The sequence below is a fragment of the Enoplosus armatus genome, chromosome 22, assembly GCF_043641665.1.
Source record: "Enoplosus armatus isolate fEnoArm2 chromosome 22, fEnoArm2.hap1, whole genome shotgun sequence".
Classification (NCBI taxonomy): Eukaryota; Metazoa; Chordata; class Actinopteri; order Centrarchiformes; family Enoplosidae; genus Enoplosus; species Enoplosus armatus.
Genome location: NC_092201.1, coordinates 5072516 through 5091286, shown reverse-complemented (window position 1 = coordinate 5091286; position 18771 = coordinate 5072516). Strand labels below are relative to the sequence as shown.

Below are 18771 nucleotides of genomic sequence, written 5' to 3'. Positions count from 1 at the left end.
TGCAGTATATGAACTCCTCACAGGGTCACAGCAGCCATATGCAAATTAAACGGAAACAGGCAGCGGAATGTAATACAGGAAACAGAATATAAATAGGTTTAGCTTACCTGACACTTCAGTCCAATTCAGTCGGACACTCTTGGTTAATCTGAGGCCAAACTTTATGTTCGGGAGGCAACTTAATCAAATCCACGGCCATTGTAAAATGGCTGCTAGCAGGTTGATTTGGGGCTAAATTAGCATCCGCAGCCAGCGTCTACCTGCTGTCTTGTCGGGGAAAGTGGCGCGAGTCACGGCGCAGCTTTTGAGGATAACGGCTGGATTTGAACTTCTTCCATTTCCCGACGTCGTTGTCGTGCGACGAACTTAAGCAACACACTTTTGTTTCGCCTTTATTTTAACTTGAGGCTAACGAAAAGCAGCTGGTTTGGGCTCCCATTCCCCTGCTGATCTATATATATTTTTTTAAAATCAACGATTCAAATGACTACGTATGGTGTGAAAGATGGCGCCTGTAGTGACAACCTAAAGAATATTAGCACAAAGTTCTCCTCCGCGATTTATGGCGTCTTTTAACCCTTTTTGTTTGGGTCTTCAGGGCCTGCAACCTGCCCAGTTAGCACACAAGTTAGCAACTAAATTAGTTGATGAACATAGTTGAACATTTGGCAGCTAAGGATTCAGATATTTCCCTCAGGAGTTGGTGGAGACCAAAACAGACGAAAAAAGGAGATTAAATATTGGATTTACATTCAACAGGTGGCCACATGAATGCTAAAGTTCATCTGTGGTAGCCATAGTCTATGAAACCATATTAACTTTATATGATGGTGCCTGTGTTGCGTTTACAGCTATTCTCGCAGGCAAAAATGCAAAATGGCATGTGTCATGGAGTACATTTCTGTGCAGAAAGCGTGCCTTCCAATGTCTCCTCTGAAGAGATATTGTTAGAAAGAGAAGCCAGCACTGATGGTATTCACAGGTTATGTCACAACACATTTAAAATGCAAATTGTGTTCGGGTGACAGTCAAAGATACACATCAGAGGGTGGAGACAGCCCTAGGAGTGCCACACAGTCAATAGCAAATATGAAAATATGATAAAGGTGGTTTGTATATCAGTACACACAAGTCAACCCCTCTTCGGTGTGGCCAAATGTTCAGGCATGATCAGGTTTCATCCAAACAACCTTTGCATTGAGCACTACTGCAGGTAACACAGCCTTAAAGGCCACGGAGGACTACAAATGTGATAGAGGCTGTGTGCAGAACTGACAACATTGTCTCTAATTGCCTCTGCGGGACTCCCTGTTTGGAGATAACAAGCTGCCTCGCTTCATAAGAATACATCCAGGATGTATAACAGTACCTGCGTTCATGAAGACAGTCCAACTACACAAATACAGAAGCATCAAAGCACGAGTGCATGACCTATTATTGATAAAAGCATCTTCTAATGAAGTGGATTTTGCATTTGAGATGCAAAGAAAACAAAACAATTCACCTTTGAACATATTTAAGAGGAAACCCTCTCAGGCCAATAACACATATTACATTTGTCTGAGGTATTTATGTATTAGGGGAGCATGTGATAGCAGCATGACATTTAAAGGTAAGATACAAGGGACTGGAAAAGGGGGCATCATTAAATAGATTCATTCTGCGTTAGCAGCTAATTAATAGTGAAATGATTTAGCTTTCATAAGAGTAAAAATGCTTCATTAACTGCTGAAGATACATATGTAAAATGATACAGAAACTCCACGTGGTTTGTAAATGGTTTTTATTAGCAAAATAAGGGAGATGAGTCTACAAAGATTCTCCATCCGTGGAGAACATACACATACATTGACAGTTGTGGCAGTTTCTTTATATGAACAGATCCAGGACCGTACTCATCACTCTTCTTGGCCAAGTAGTACTGATCTAAAATCATAGACCAGGCTCCCTTGATCATCTCAGTTTCCATCACCTGAATGAAAGGCTTCATGGATCCTCCGGCAGCGCCTCTACTCTCAAAATCACCATTAGACAGGACCCAAGAACAGAGTCTGAACCTGAAAACATTTCAGACCTCATCCTCACCTTTACGACCATCTTTTCTGTGGTTCAGTTTTTCTTTCCTTAACACCAAAAACTCCAAAGCTCTCCTCCAAATACATTAAAATATACATTAAAATGTGCCTACTCTGGTCTTTGTACTTTACACACTTGAGCGTATTATAAGCTCAGTGCCCCAACTAACCATTTTCCGAATGGTTGGGAAGAATGGATATTTTTGTACAACGTTTAAAAAGCAGACCCCCAGATCTTTGGGGTAAAATGTAACAATATACATCTCAGTATTGTACTGCGTGATCAGCCAGTAGGCCTTCCATTGTCATGGCGGGTGGGGGGGGAGTGGGGGTAGGGGACTGTGGAGGCTACATGTTGGCCACCATGGAGACCCATGTACCTTTAGACCAGAGGGAAATCTTCCTCCTCCTGATAGCTCAGTGGTGTGCACATAGAAGATAGCAGGGACACTAACATATGAAAACAGTTTACCTCTTTATGTTTAGAACAATTCAGCAGGCAACAGAACAAGCATTGGGACTATGACTGCAGTAAAAGGCATGCGAAGGCACAAGTACCAACAAACTGGACTCAAAGTTGTACCTCTTTTCTTCCCTTGTGGTTGTAGGGAAGGAAGAAAAGAAGCATTTCCACCAACAGCAAAGTTTTCTTTTCCAGAGACAGTGGCAGGAGGAACAGCAAAAACATGATCTCCTCCTCCTCAAAAATTAAAAACAAAAAACATAATGGAAAGTAAATTTTTTTTTTTTTAAATGTGCGGAAAATTTGCGGTGACGCTTTTACAATAATACAAACATCCTACACAAATGTCGTAACGCTAGTTCAAAATGTTCCAAGACAAAAACATAAATAAAGCTGTTAAAAGTGGCATATAGTACAGCACTGGTCCGTGACTGATCCTCCCGACTCTTCTCATCTTCCCCACCAAAGATGCACAATAAAGTGGCTCCACTGCCTGAGGACAGAAGAGGAGAGAGGAAGAAACATGAGGGAAGTGAGGAAGGACGAGGGATGGGTGTAAGTCGTTTTGGGGCGCTCGATCTTGCTGCTATCGTTTCACAAAAATCTAAATGGAGCAGAAAACGAATTAAAGCCTTTGATAAAAGAAGGCACTGATTCAGTGATTAAATCATACATTTGATTATGACGGATTACGTTGCATCTTTGTGGTCAACTCCAGCTATGCTCCTCCATAATTCTGAATCGTTACGCTCTGGAAACAAACCATTTGAAGCCAATTTGTTCAACACATTTGACAGAGAAAAGCCAGAATGCAGGCAAACACTTAAAACCAGGCTCCCAGGCTTCCCTGTCACGGACCTTGGTTGAGCTCTGGCTGTTTAGGGAGGGGTGATGATGAAGAAGAGGTCCTTACCAAGAAAAAAAGGTTGTCGTCTTCGTCGTCATTATCCTCAGAAGAGACCACAGTCTTTCAGGTTGTTCTTGATGATGACGTCGGTGACGGCGTCGAAGACAAACTGCACATTCTTGGTGTCCGTGGCGCAGGTGAAGTGGGTGTAAATCTCCTTGGTGTCCTTCCTCTTGTTCAGGTCCTCAAACTGACACTGAATGTAGGCAGCTGCTTCCTCGTACGTGTTGGAGCCTGGAAGAGACGAGGAGCAGGAAGTGAAAGAGTTAGGAAGTCACAACATAGAAAAGGGCATTGAAATTGGATATTTGTATTGTTCGAGGATTGAGCAACATGGCTGGGCTTCATCCTGCTAACTAGGGAGTTAACTGTGGGAGCATTTCTTCCATTATATGGTTACATATCAAAGCTGCTCAAAGGAAAAGTTCAATAAAAGCTCACTCATTAACATGCATGTTGCCAGAAACAGTAACGTCCTGAAGTCTTCAGGAAAGAAATAGTCCACATAACCACATAAACCTCCATAAAACCACAATTTGTGGTTTTTACACTCTTGTACGGTTTAAACAAACGGTATACAATGTGACAATTAGTGAGCTTTAGAGGTGCTGCTAGGTTCGTTACCTTTGGACAGAGCCAGGCTAGCTGCTTCCCCCCGTTTCCAGTCTTTATGCTAAGCTAAGCTAAGCTAACCGATTGCTGGCTCAAGCCTTATATTTAGCAGATATGAAAATAAGCAATAAAGCAAAAGCCACTTTCAGAACATGGCCTGTAACATGCTGCCAATCTTACCAGCGTATTCTGGGTAGCAGATGGTAAGAGGACTCTTCTTGATCTTCTCCTCAAACAGATCCTTCTTGTTGAGGAAGAGGATGATGGAGGTGTCTGTGAACCACTTGTTGTTGCAGATGCTGTCGAACAGCTTCATACTCTCATGCATTCGGTTCTGAGGGGGAAAAGGAAGATGACCTTGATCATTGTTCTTTGCTCGATGATGCATAAATATGGAAACATTTTGAATGGAACCTGTCCTTTGGTTTTAATTCTCTGACCCATCACGATTCCAGTAAACAGAGACAACGTTCCCACTGTGTACGAACACAGAGTGCCAGCTATTATGTTCTTCCATGAGTCATTTGCTGAAGGACTCACCATCTCCTCGTCCTCGGCCAGCACCAGGTCATAGTCACTGAGGGCCACGCAGAAGATGATGGCGGTCACACCCTCAAAGCAATGGATCCACTTCTTCCTCTCAGACCGCTGACCGCCAACATCAAACATTCTGGAGGGAGGAAAGAAGTAAACATGTTCCTCAGCATACACACACACACAAACACATACACAATACAAGCAGTGTTTATGAAACCTGGTGGCAAATATAAGAGTCGCTCTGGCTGCTCTGGTCTTGCTGCAGGGTTTAGTGATGACAGTCGGTGATTAAGTGGTAAAGGAAACAGAAATTCTCTGTGTATTGTTACTTGAAAATCATTTTGATAAAATGTTAGCAGTGCAGAGAATACTCAAGTGTCCAGCAAATGGCTTTATTGAACTGTGCACTCAATAATGTGTAATAGAAGAAGAAAACCAATTCAGACCAGGAGCAGCGTTTGCAGTGTGTTTTCTATTTGCTCAGTCTAAAAGGTATACAAGTGGGGCATTTTATTCTTGCTTTTAAGTGTTTAACGGAAGGCCCTTCTGACTAAATGCACACCAAAGTGGCATGAACTCTGCAAGTCAGACATATATATTCATATTCTCACATTCAGGTAAAAATTCTTGACAAGCAAATATACCTATGAAGATTCCAAAGGGACACTGTATTACAGAATTCATGAGGCTGTGGCATGTTAAGTGAACCAACAACTCCTACTACTACTGGTGTACTAAACTGCAAAATACTATGGAAATACTATGGTTGTAAAAGGCAGGATTCGGGGCGGGATTGTCAAAAGAAAATAATTTATATATAATTAGTGCACAAATAAAAGAAGTAAACACATTTAACTAAAGACAGACATCCTGGCTCAGCAGGTCAGTCCCCTTTCATTCTGTTTGCCTTCACAGCTACAAAGTTAGTCATTAAACTGCTGGAACCATGAAGAAGAAAGGCTTTGCTTTTGATATAGTTACACTGCTGTGTAATTCCTACATTACATCGAGCAATGGCCGCCTCACAGAAGTACTGCAATGTGTTGTAATATACAACAGTGACACTAATGGTGTGTTATCATGACGGAGTAAACAGAGAAACATTAGCAAGGCTCTGCATTTGTGACTGTTTATGGACCATGTAACATTTCTCTCTTCAGTTTTGTGGTTAACAGTACGAATTTCATTGACACCGGCATCAGCTACCAAACTTCTGGTATTGTGATATCATCACGCTTGCTGCCCCCACTTCCTGTTTGTATTTTTTTTTTTTATAACTGAGTCAGCGCTGATCCACACAACACCATCACACACTGTGTCACAACTTACAGCTGTACAAAAGGAAATTTGTATGGGACTGAGTGAGTCAGTAAGAGGAAGAAGAGCTAATTAAGCCGTTGTGTAAAACACTTTGAGTCTGAGCCAGGGAGGAAATTCTCACTTGAAGTGCAGGTCCTTGAATGTGAAGTGCGTCTCCACAATGCCTGTGGTTTTGACTCGGGTCCTCAGGACATCCTGCTGCGTTGGGATGTAGGTGGCCTGGGATATCCTGTCCAAATCGTTCAAGTAGCTGAGAGGAGGACACAAAGAAAAGGACAAAAGGAGGGGAAACAAAAACAGCAGAGACAAAAGGGAGTGAGAAAGAGAAAGAGCAGGAGGGGGAACAAGTGGGAGAAAATGTGTCAGAAGTATCAAGGTCAAGTGTGTAGCTGCCAGTTGAACTCCCAGTGCATTCTCAGTGATAAACCATGTTGGATCATGATTCAAACTTTCTGTTGGAAACAATGTACTCCTTTGTAGAGCAACATCTTACAAAAAAAATTGTTTTGTAAACTTTGATATTCTCTTGACATTTTCCGTTTCAGTAGAATTGAGTTTCACCCAAAGTTAGGTGAAGATAAAAAGCTGAACACACAGTGAGGTTACAAGATAAGATACATAATTTCCCTGTGGTAAATTTAGACATGATGGCACCGTGGCTCAGTGGTTAGAGCTGTTGCCTCATAGCAAGCAAGTCCTGGGGTTTTACCATGAGCCCTGGTATTTTCAGTGGGGAGTGAGTGTGCATTGTTTTCTCTTTGTTTGGTGATTCCCTCTGGGTTCCTCCCTGGGTCTAAGGATAAGCAGCTGAAATGGAAACTCCCTACATGCAAGTGTGAATGTGTTTGTCAGTCTCTGTTCTGTCCAGGGTGGCACTAAAGCTTTCATTTTCTTTAATGTGAATTTGAATTGTTTCAGATTTAACTCTTAAACAATGAATTCTGAACAAATGTTTCATTTCCTAACTCATTTGCTGCTTGCAGCTTTAACATTTGCATAATATTTGTTGTATGGGCATATGTGCTGTACTCATACAAGGTGTCACACATAAACCCACATTTTCACACACACTGGGTGTATTTTGAACCAAGCTAATACCTCAAGGTTGTTGCTGATAAATTACATGGGAAAGTTATTAGTGACTTCTAGTTGCTCACAGACAAACACAAGTAATCTCTCCTTCGTGCAAACAAGCCTGTTGTTTGTCTTCCAAGGTATTAAGTAAAGTAAGAAACACACAAGGTTCAGCAATGCTGTTTCCTATTCATGAAAAGCCCCTGGACAGCAGGATTAAGCTCCTTTCACACAAGCAGTCTATCCATGAAATGTTCAGGAACATTTCCTGCATGGAGTCATGTGTGAATGGTAGCAGGGATCGATATTCAGGGAAATCTGTACTGCCGATTTCCCAACTCAAGACCTAGTAGCAAGACTTTTGTGGGGAATGAACGCAGTAACATTACAGGGACGAAAGACACTTTCACGTGGAGCGAGGGAACCAATCACAAGCCTTCTGTGATGACGTATTTGAATCTGCAACTTGTTTACGGTTGCCTTGCCAATGCTTTCGCAGGTGATTTTTACAAGAACATTGGCACCGGACAAAAACAGCTCCTCACCCGCCATGTTCCTGAAAATGATAAGAGACGTCTTCCGCCGCGCCTTGCCCTATCTCCATGTTCCTAAATGTAGCTGCATGTGTGAAGAGTAAAAATCACTAGCTGTGCCTGAAAGGTTATCCCAGTAATTTACTGGGAACTATTCTTGAAAGAGACTTTAGAGAAACCGATTAGAAAATGGCCAACAACTGCAGCTCCCTCGGCCTGCGATGTAAGTGCTGATGTTTGTTCTGCAGCAGCAAAACAAGGTAAATGGCCTTTCTCCAAACAACACACAGGAGCTGCCTTGTGATGATATAATTTGTTTCAAGGCCAAGGGCTCTTGCACAATATATAAAAGATTCAGGCTGGTCAAACTAAAGGAACTGTTTAGCATCGTATTTTTTTTTCCACTTCTTTTTTAAGCATGTGGCAAATGTTCCTGTGCTGAGGGGTAAGGTCAAAGACTAAATCTCTTTCCAGCCACCGCTCTTCAGGCTTGGTAGAGGAGGGCAAATATTGACAGTGTAAAAGTCCAGACATGCATTGTACTGAGGCTTTCTGCTCTGTGAGCATGGTTGAAGGCTGGGACAACTTGTGTTTGGCAAGTCATGGCAGCAGCTTTCTGTATGTTTGCATTGGAATGGCAGTTATTCGGGCGTCTGGTCATCTGATGTGAACGACTTTGTCATCAAAATTTGTTGACATAAATTGATGTGTGTAGGACCATTGAGTCTTTTCAGTGGATGACTCACAATTTTGGCAAACCTTGCACTGTTACCCGAATTGTTTATGTGTGAGTTTGTGACTCACTATGCTGCCGAGTCGTTGAGCTGATATTCACGGGAGCGGCTGAAGCAGGCTTGAACACCTCCGTCCTTCCACAGTCGCTTGATGACACCGGCCAGCTCTCCCGTCATGAAGCCTTCCTCCGCTGAGCCCGCCAGCACAAACAGCTGCCGTGCATCGTCCTGGGAGAGGAGTCGTTGATGTCAATATCATAAATCAACCATCAAAGTCATTACACCACCATAAGAATTAACTTTAATCTGCTACCAAGCTGAAATGCCAGTCACAGGGTTATAAAGGACATTTACGAGACAGCTGCTGATCAAATGACCAAAATAATAAGCTCCCACTTCCTTGTCTTGTCTTGTGTATACATGTATGCAAGCAGGAACATTTCTCACTGCAGAAGTCACTTTGATTTAAAATATATTTTAAGTGACTTTTAGACAACCTGAAAAGACCTCTGAAATCAAGACTACTTTCCCAGGAGTGTTTGGTGACAGACTATTCCAATGTTAGTACCCGCTCCTTTTCCAACACCACAAACTCAATTCAGGTTTCTACTCTAAATCGACCAAATTGCACTCCTTTCTCTCTCCCACTCACAGCTCTTGCGGCATCGCCAAAGTCGATCTTGAGGCGCCCCATGGCTCTGATGATGGCGATGATGGACTGGATAGTGTTGCTGTAGACCACAGCCTTGTACTGCTTACATTCCTCTTCTGAGTAGCCTGCCTCGTGGATGATCCTGCAGAAAAGGGGATAAATGTGGTCAGCAGATGCACCATCTTCCAGCACTGTGAAAACTCGCCTGATACGGCAACAAACAAGAGGAACCAAACTGAAACTGACTTATTTCTCTCCTCAGCTCTTATTCAGTATCTCTTTTAATACTCTGACATTACATGCTCATTGTAACGTTCACAGAAATATTGTCAGGTCACAATGGTCCTGATCTCTATGCTCCTCATTTCTGGCTGCTTAAATCACGGTCATCCAGGGACAAGAAGCTTCAGATTTGGCGTACTAGTAAGTATTTATGGTGAATGTGGGATCGACTCAAAATAATTGAGTGCCTGTATTCATTATAATGAAGGAACATGTCACCCAGTGCAACGGTGGGGCTCAGGGGTGTGTTTTTATTCCTTTTTGGACACAAATGTAGGTCTGTGGTGCAAGTAATAAGGCTGCTACTAACAATTATTTTCATCATCGATTAATCTACCTATTACTTTCTTGAATTAATAAGTAATTGTTTGGTCTATAAAATAGGTAAAAATGCCTCTCATGATTTCCTAAAGCCCAAGGTGACATTTTCAAATAGCTGGTTTTGTTCGACTAACAGTTTATAACCCCTAAAACTTAATTTTCTATTGATCAACTAATCGATTGTTTGAATTGTTTCAGCTCTTGTTAGTTAGATCAATTCATTGTTGTTTTGGTCTTTTCATGGGATTTGATAACAGTAGGAAAATAATATCTCTAGACTTAATAAAGGCATAAAGCAACTGTCACCATCATAATCTGACAGCTGTGTTACACTACGTATATACTGTGAAGTAAATCATTCCCTGTACCATGACATCTCTCTGCACACTGGTATTCCAGTGGATTTATGACTGTTCATTGTGAGTAAAATAACATTTCTACAGGAACGGTGTTGTCACTGCTCTGCACATCCTTTACAGGTAAAAACCCCGTAGAACAAGTGATATCACAGCTGTACAGCTGCTTAAAAATATAAAAATGCTGTGCATCTGACATGAAAAATGTAATTCACATGCAGGACACACGCTGCATGTGGATGATGTATAGGCAGAGTCTATATTAATGGATTCTGCTGGGTTGCCTTCATGATCCATTATGCATGGTACCTGTTTGTTCTGCGATTCACAGAGCGTAATATTACCCTGAGAGACGCTATAAAAGCATGATTGGTGTTTGACACTGTTTGTGTTGTGGAAAATGAATACTCTCTCAGTGCCATTATGCATATCTGATGAGAGAAGTCATTGCTGAAGAAGGAAAAAAAGTTTGTTTTCATTGTGCGGACAGATAAGATGCAACAGCAGCAAAATGAACTCACTTCATCTGCTTGACAATTGTACTTTTCCCTGATTCACCAGCACCTGGAACAGACAGAGAAGACAACGAGGTGTATTAGGGAGTGTAAACATTTCAAGAGGTTAATGTTGCCTGTAACAAGCCAAATGCATGTTTAACACTTGTGTCAACCAGCTCAATTCCTTTATCTGCATACATTTATACAATGATTTAATGTGGCCAAACGGCATGACGAGGAACCATGAAAATGAAACATAAGCATAACCACCTCAACCAAAGGAGAACTGAAAAACTGAGTGTATATGTTTAAGTTAAACCTCTGATTTGGCCTCTGCTCCAAGCAGTTCCAGACTAATATACTGATTACTTTGCTTGCTAAGCTTGCTCTGATTTAGTTTTACTAAATCTGACATTGCATAAGCCCTCTGTGTGTTTGGGATTTTGTTAGCAAAAACTTCACATCATCAAGGCTCTTGTCCTTAACGTGGCGCACAACTAACGATAAAATAGATTATTATTGACAGAGATGTGAAGTGCCGAAGAACATGGTGTCACTGTGATATGGGAGGGCACTCGGCGCAGGCGACTAATTAGATTGACGGCGTTGTAGCTGAGATCGGGGGAGGGAGAGATAGGGCATAGAGCATGAAGGGAATCAGAGTGTCAGTCGGCAAGGCTTTTGCTTTGCGGATCGCTCAAACGCCACAGCGCCATGGCAACTGCTCTTGTTATATCCAGGACATCTCTAGTGTGAGGCCACAGTCACCTGAGGAGGCTTTGTGGTTGTGAGCGTGTGTGTGTGTGTGTGAGATGTTGGCTTCCACGTAAACCATTATGTATTATGCATCTGCTGCTCTTTTTCCTCGACTGTACTTGATGTCATGACCAGTCACTTGGAAGTGACTTGGACTTACCAATCAAAGCCATCTGTGATGTCCTCATAAACCACATTCATTAGACTCTTGTCTTCTAATGGGTATTACCATAAACTACATTAAATCTACTAATGTGCACTCAACGTCCTCATATTACAGCAGCATAGAGTTGGTTATATCGAGGCAATTGGCCAGTTGTCGCTGACGTAACGCTCCTCTGCCACTGGGGAAGATTTTTCAAACCACTTGAGAGTGGCTATTCCCCAAGTAAGCACCTCCCAGCTTCTCTCTCAGAAACAGAATAAGGGGAAGTGGACTCATACCATGAAATCTACCATTATGTGTTACCTCGTGACACCGTCAGCAGGATGGTTTACTCTTGCATAATCAATCATCTGCCAAATCTAGTTCCACTTTCCTTGCTGTTGCAAAAACAAAAAGAGTACGACACTGGATTTTTGACACATGCCACTTGTAGTCGAGCCTGCTTCATGCTGTAAGCATTTTTATAAAAATTATTAACACAAAATTAATACATAAATATATCTGCATCCCACTCCTGTGTGCACACCATCTGTGTGAATTTCTACAAACTTTCCCTCAGCAATAACTGCATGCTGATAGTACAGCTCTGGCACTTCACCTTGAGTATAATTGGATAAGATTCACCTGAGGACACATTATTTTAATTACGTGTCACCACTCGGGTGCCGGGGGGGTGACGGTACAGTGGCAGCTCCCTGTGCTCGGAGGCCAAACACTGGCTTTGTGAATCCCTGTGGGACACACACACAGACGGCAGATACGCTGCTCGACTGGGCACAGACGGCCGGTGAGCTGGCCCAGTTGCACCCCTCGGCTTGCCCAAGAGCCATTTTCGCGATGCCACAGCCGCTTCACATACCGACACAGTGCCTCTCAATGTGGGAGCCATGAACATCCACTTCAGGCGATCTATGAGCTCACACTGAAGTTCATGGTAACCTCCTTATAAAAGGAAACTTTCCCGCTAGTAATGTGACTTCTTAGTGGTTCCTGTGGCTTGTTTATGGCTTCGTTTGCTAAAGATTTGCAAGTGCACGAGTGTCTTGAGCAGAAAATACAACAACCTCACATCCAGAGATGCAACAATTAATCAATCAGCAGAAAAAAAATCAGCAACTATTTAGATAATTAATCCATTTTTTCAGCCACTTATCTGGCAAATATGCCACCCATTTCCTGATTTTAGCTGCTTAAATATGATGCTGCTTTTCTCTATTTCATATCACAGTAAACTGAATATTGCTGGGTCTTTGACTGTTGGTCGGACAAAACATTTGAAAAAATCTGAAGATGTCATCTTGGACTCTTTTTTTTGACATTTCATAGAGCAAACGGTAATGAAATAGAGAAAATAATCAGCAGATTCATCAATACGATAAATAATCGTTCATCATAACTTTCACTAACTGGAGAAGAAATTCCCTCATCTTTCAGATAGATAAGACTTTTGTTTGTTTTGATAACGTTTCAGTGACCTGCTACTTAAACTCAGTGGATTTGATAATGAGGTGCATCACAAAGACAAAATAAACAGTGATGTTTGATGAATCATTGTGGAAATTTACTTTAATTGTGAAAAAATTGTGTCAGAGAAAATTGTTTGTCACTACTGTTAACCTTACAGAACCCTCATAGAAAAACAGCTTTAAAGCAAGCTAATTGAAACCAGTATATATGGTAATAAGCCTGCCTACTCATTCTAAATGTTCCTATGATTAAAATAGCACAAATACCATAAATTCAGCGTCTACGTCTTCATTATTAATCAATGAGACATGAGCGACGTGTTTATGTAAGTGACTTGGCTCTGGCCTCTCAACACCAGTGATATCATGAGGGTGTGGTTCTTGTCAAAGCCTCCAGGCTTGAGGAACACATAACACAGAGGCGTCCTGATTTCGACTCTCTCACACACACACACACACACACACACACACACACACACACACACACACACACACACACACACACACACACAGACCTTTAAGGGTTACATGGCACCACAGGCCTGACCTATCGGTCCTCATGCAGAGTCATGTTACACACCCACAAGCTTTGATACGCCCACCCCAAAACAGCTACAGATTCAAAACCACTGGAGCAGCTGGTTTCTGTTTCTAGCGGTTCAAACTATTTTAGGAAAATCCAAGCTAACCCTTCAAGTGAAAATTGAGGGGTTTTTTTTCTTTTTCTTTTTCTTCCACAGAGAACAGAACCATTTCTATCTACTAACCGCAAACACATCTTTCCTCTTGGAGTATGGAGACAGCGAGGACGAGGAATGTTTATAACAATGGCAGTATGGAGACGAATGTGATTAAAATGGCTACCATGCCTGGGCCTTCTCCATTTATAGATTAACCATATGTCGCTGCTAATTCTCTTGGATATGTGATGGAGCAATGTGTGCTTGCATGCCAACCAAAGATAAAGTTTGTAAAAAGTCTCTTTTTTCAGGCTCCTCATTCACTACAGTTCATGCTGGCTTTTGGGTCAAATCAATGGCATGAAGATACATTTGTGTGGGTCGGGAGGTTTTCGGGGGCCTGGCTGCTGGTCCACTTTTAGGTGAGCAGTCCAAAGACTTAGTAGGGCTTATGAAGTTTGGCACAATGTGCTAACCACATTAGTGATGCCACATTAGCAGCATGAGCCCACACCATCCACCCCTCTCTCTCTCTCTCTCACTCTGTTTTCCACTCTTATATACTTCCCTCTTCCTCTTATACATTTTCTCTGCCTCCTAAAGTCATTTTCCCCATTATGATTTATTGTTCCTCTCACTCACTATCCAGTTCCTCTTTTTTTTCCCTCTCCCTCTGGAGGAATTTAAGAATGACTCACTCACGAAGGATTCCAGTAGCCTCCGAGCAGCGCACCATCGATCTGCCAACAAGCAGATCGATGGCTAAAAGATTGTTTCCCACACACACTGGCACAGACTGAACTATTCACAGAGATGTCCAATGATGCTTACAGCGATAAAGGAATGTGAACAATTTATCTCCTTTGATTGTCCGTGTTTAATGTGAGGGGTCCCTCGTCTCTAAGATGAGTGACACAGTCATGTGTGACACTACATGTTTGGCAATGCTGGTTACATTAATTTACAAAAATATGGAGAGAACGACAATGACAAATGTTAGACAAAGGCTGAGGATTATTAATAAAATCTTCCCACAGTTGCGCGACAGCTATAGAAAGAGTAATTAGGCTGAGGAGATTGTAATCTATTTTAGCATGTAGATATGAATAGTCGGATAATTGGGTCCTGGAGAAGATGGGAATAAAATGAGAGCCAAATAAAGATTAAGAGCTACATGAGAAATATGTTCAGTTTTTTGGGGAATACAAAGATCACATTCCCTCTCTCAGCAAAAGACACCTGAGCCTGTCGGCTTGTTAGTGTGCACACAGACTCACGAAGATTCAAATCATTTTTCATGCAAATTGGAGGTTTTTATGTCAGCATAATGATTTCATGCCGGTCACAGGGCGCACACGTAAGCCTGTGATTAACATTTAGGACGGCGCTGGAGAAGCAGGTGGTCACCACATGAAGCTGCCACTCACCAAATCACCAGAGGTTTGCTGTATACACAAATATCTACACATTTGGTAGGGGTCACCTCCGTGTGATATACAAAAGTCTTTGTTTTCCTCTAGTAGCATACAACACATCTCTACAGCCCTGCCAGCCTTTTACTACCAAGCCACATGTTTTGTTGACTTTTTATCTTTGCTGACAGGGTGTGTTTAGGGGAAAGTATACTCCAGTATTGCTTGCGAATCAACAACTCCGAAATAGTATCTTTTCAGTGACTGTTTATCCTCAAGGTAAACAACTCAGACTCCTAACTCAGGCCCCCTGCGTCTTTGCAGCGGAGCGTTTTCATTTTTAATGCTTCAGTCATTAGCTGTGTTCTCATCTTACAGCCCCTCTCTTCCTTTCTCCTGGCGTCCCAGCCTGTGTGTGTGTCACTTCAGGCAGTAACCTGAAGAGGCTATCACGCTGAATGGATCAAACACAAATGGAAGGAAACTGTGCCAACGCGGCCACGCGTGGGGCCACACGACCTGGCACACAACCATCACGACAACAACGGCTATTCTGAGTTATATCCAAAAACTGGGGATGGTTAAAGTAATGCCACGAGGTGTGTGTCAGAGCAACGGCTGATGAAAACTCATATTCCACCCTACAGCAGCATAGCAGAAACTTGACCTAACTTGCTCGCTTTCAATCAGCAAGTCCCATCTGGCCTCCAAGCACCCGAGGAATGTGGTCTACCTTTAGCAAGACAATATGTACAGTCTTGCTCAAACAAAACGACACAAACGTCACACTACATGTTGTATATATCCCAAGAAATGTAAAGAATGAGTCCTTTTGATGTGTGATCCAATGAACACCAATAAGAATTGTAGAAAACAGGTTCACTTATGCAAAGAAAATTAGGAAATGTTAGGTATCTTGCTCTGGTTCACAAATGTGTCCACAAAAGCCACTAACAGCTCCTACTCTGTGCGGCCAGGTGTTTGCCTGATATTGATATTGGCTTCAGACTTTGTGTCCTGGTAACCCACATACCATGTGTGTGCATGTCAACATTTCCCAAAGCTAGGGGATTGATGGAAAAGTTTTTCACCTACGGTCTCTATTTACAAGGATAACAGTGTTTCCCCACATGTAAGTAATGCCATTAATTTACACATGGCTGCCTTCGAAATTCAGGCGGTTCACATAATTGTGCATACAGGAGCAATGATATGACAAAACACATGTAACGAATGCAAGGAAATTGCAATAATGAAGTACAAATGACTTCAGTGGGTGTGCTGTGCCATTCATAATACATTATGGTGGGTGATTCTAAAGGGATATATCAATTTAACAAAACAATAGCCTATGGTGGACTCTTAGGGACTACTCAAACATGAAGAGAAAATGGTTTTGTACACAAAGGTCAGTCAAAATTGGCCATTGCTGAGAGTAATGAAAGGGTCATGAGGCAACTATCTCTACATCAGCATGTCATGTCATACCACTGCTTAGTTATTTAAGTTAATCAATGGCAATTTAGTTTAAATGGTTGTTCATGAGGCTTCTAACTTCATTTTTGCTACTTCATTATTGTAATTTTCGGCATTCGTTGCGCAAGATGCTTGTCCTTTTCAGACATCTCTGTATTTTATCTTCTCCTTGGATTTGAGATGAGCAGCAACACGAGGTACACAGTTTGGCTTTCAGACAGGAAAACTGCAGATAATAATACTAGAGATCCCTTTCAGAACCTCATTAGGCTTTGATTTTACAAACAGGAGGCTGAACCTTTAAACATACTACAATCCCCAACAAAGTTTTCAGTCACATTGAGTCAGGCCTGGGCCCCTAATGAGTCATAGGCCTATTTTCACTGCATTGCACTGGACGAGACGAGAGGAAATGTGCCATTGTTGAAAGGATTTAGTCAATACAACTGGTCTACAGAGGCGGCTGAATGGGTCCAATGCCAGCAGCAAGGGGAAAAAGAAAGAAAAAAAACTTGCACTGAATGTAATTCTGACCACAACATTTGAATAAAACGGATTAAAACCCCAATTAAACACAATTTGACGTTGTGTTTTTGATGTGTAGGCTAGTAACATTTCGTATTTTTTGTATGGAAATAACGTTATGTGGAATGTAGTGACCAGTTGACAGTTGACGGTTAACTGAAGCTAGCATGTCGGGGGGTATGCTAGCGATGCGGAATTGAAACTCCGTAACACTTCATAACTGACACCACCTCAGACCGACCACTAACCAAAAAAAATTAAACAACACTAACGTGGGTTTCATGGCTGGGTGCGCCCCCACCCCATACCCCCACCCCAGTCGCTTACACTGCCGTAGGCGAACACACAGTGAAGTTGGTCCACAGAGCGAGTCCCCCCCCCCCATCTTCTCCTCCTTCCTTACCGAGCAGCAGCAGCTTGACCTCCCTGGCTGCCTTCTCCCCGTCGTCCCGCAGATTCCTGTCGATCATTTTACTGCGCTCCACCGCCGCCTTGTCCTCTGTGCTCAGTGTGCATCCCATCCTCGACTGTGTCCTTCAGACCCAGGTGGTGTAAAAAAAAAAAGAATATATATATATATATGTAACTAAAACACCATATATGCCCACATTAAATGGTTAAAACTGCCTTCACTCCGCACACACGCCCTTTTTTAAATGACAGGCAATCGATCTGTTAAAAAAAAAAAAAAAAGGTGGGGGGGGTGAAGCGATTCGACTTTTCAAAAAATGGTGTGTCCTTTCTTCTGTCCGTTGAAATATTGTCGGGTTTAAAATCCGTCTTGCATTCGAAAGAAAGCTATTTTGATAGCGAAACAATTCCTTGGTGATGTCTCTTCCACCCGTTCGCCTCCATTCGTTGCGGCGGCGACTGCCTGTATTGTACGCACGGCTACGACTGGAGCGAGCAGCGCGGTGTGTTCCGCAAGCAGCGGCAACAATCACACTTCCGGTCTGATACTTCACAATAAAGGTCGCAAATTTAACACTAAAACAAGACAAACATTCTCAGCAATATTTTCTGTGGCAATGACTGTAGTATCTATACTAAACTATATTCTGCTGAAAGCTTCTCTAAAACATTCTCTAACATTTAGACCATTTCGAAAAACAGAAAATCACAGCAGCTCAAAGGTAGCAATGTGATGACTGAGACGCATGCCATATACAGTGACTGCAATGTCTCTGTCACCTGTCTACTGTCCACTGTCAAAACAAGGCATTTGACAGTGTTGGGCAAAATGCCCCAAAAATACTTACATAATGAATTCAGACTAAAATGTACAGTGCATTTATTGTTATTTCCACAAATATATGTCAAAATCCTCCTCTGGGCCTTATTTTCATCAACGACGAAGGAACACTGTACTGTGTACATTTGTCTTAAAATGTTCCCCCTGTAAAGTATATTGACTTTGACTGCCTGGATAATCTGTCAAACATGTTTGACTACTGCTGAAGTGCAGGTATACATGAGTATATTACATAACGCATAGATACATTATATGCATTCACAATCAAGGGTCACACATTCGTGTATTTTCATCAGTTTTTTTATATCAAACATGAGGCTGAGCTTTTATTTGGTGTGTGTGACAATTAAATACCAAACCATACAATTAATTATTCTGACACCTTTATTTTGAAGGTAGACGCCCAAACCGGAAACTCATTGACAGTGGACCGCATTTCAAACCTGCACACACATAACTTTACTCACTGCTTCCCAAATAAAAGCACATATAATTTTCACATTATAGACTATATCATGTGACTTTTATTTTCATATACAATAAGCATAATAAATATTATCTTTATGACTATCAATAGCAGGAGTTTAACTACAATTCTTAAAGAGATATGAAAATATATCACATATATTCTCACGATTATACACATATATTAATACTTCTCTAATCATATTAACT

General features: G+C 41.9%; 1 protein-coding gene across 1 annotated transcript; it reads right to left on the bottom strand.

Annotated features, from left to right (window-relative positions):
- Window positions 1–1766: 1766 nt before the first annotated feature.
- Window positions 1767–17718, bottom strand: gnai1 (guanine nucleotide binding protein (G protein), alpha inhibiting activity polypeptide 1). Its single transcript, XM_070928975.1, has 9 exons — window positions 17248–17718; window positions 10388–10430; window positions 8908–9049; window positions 8326–8483; window positions 6036–6164; window positions 4598–4727; window positions 4238–4391; window positions 3452–3679; window positions 1767–3031 (listed from the first exon to the last, which is right to left on the bottom strand). The coding sequence occupies exons 1-8, from the start codon at window positions 17363–17365 to the stop codon at window positions 3489–3491; spliced, it is 1065 nt and encodes a 354-aa protein (XP_070785076.1). The 5' UTR covers window positions 17366–17718; the 3' UTR covers window positions 1767–3031; window positions 3452–3488.
- Window positions 17719–18771: the final 1053 nt, after the last annotated feature.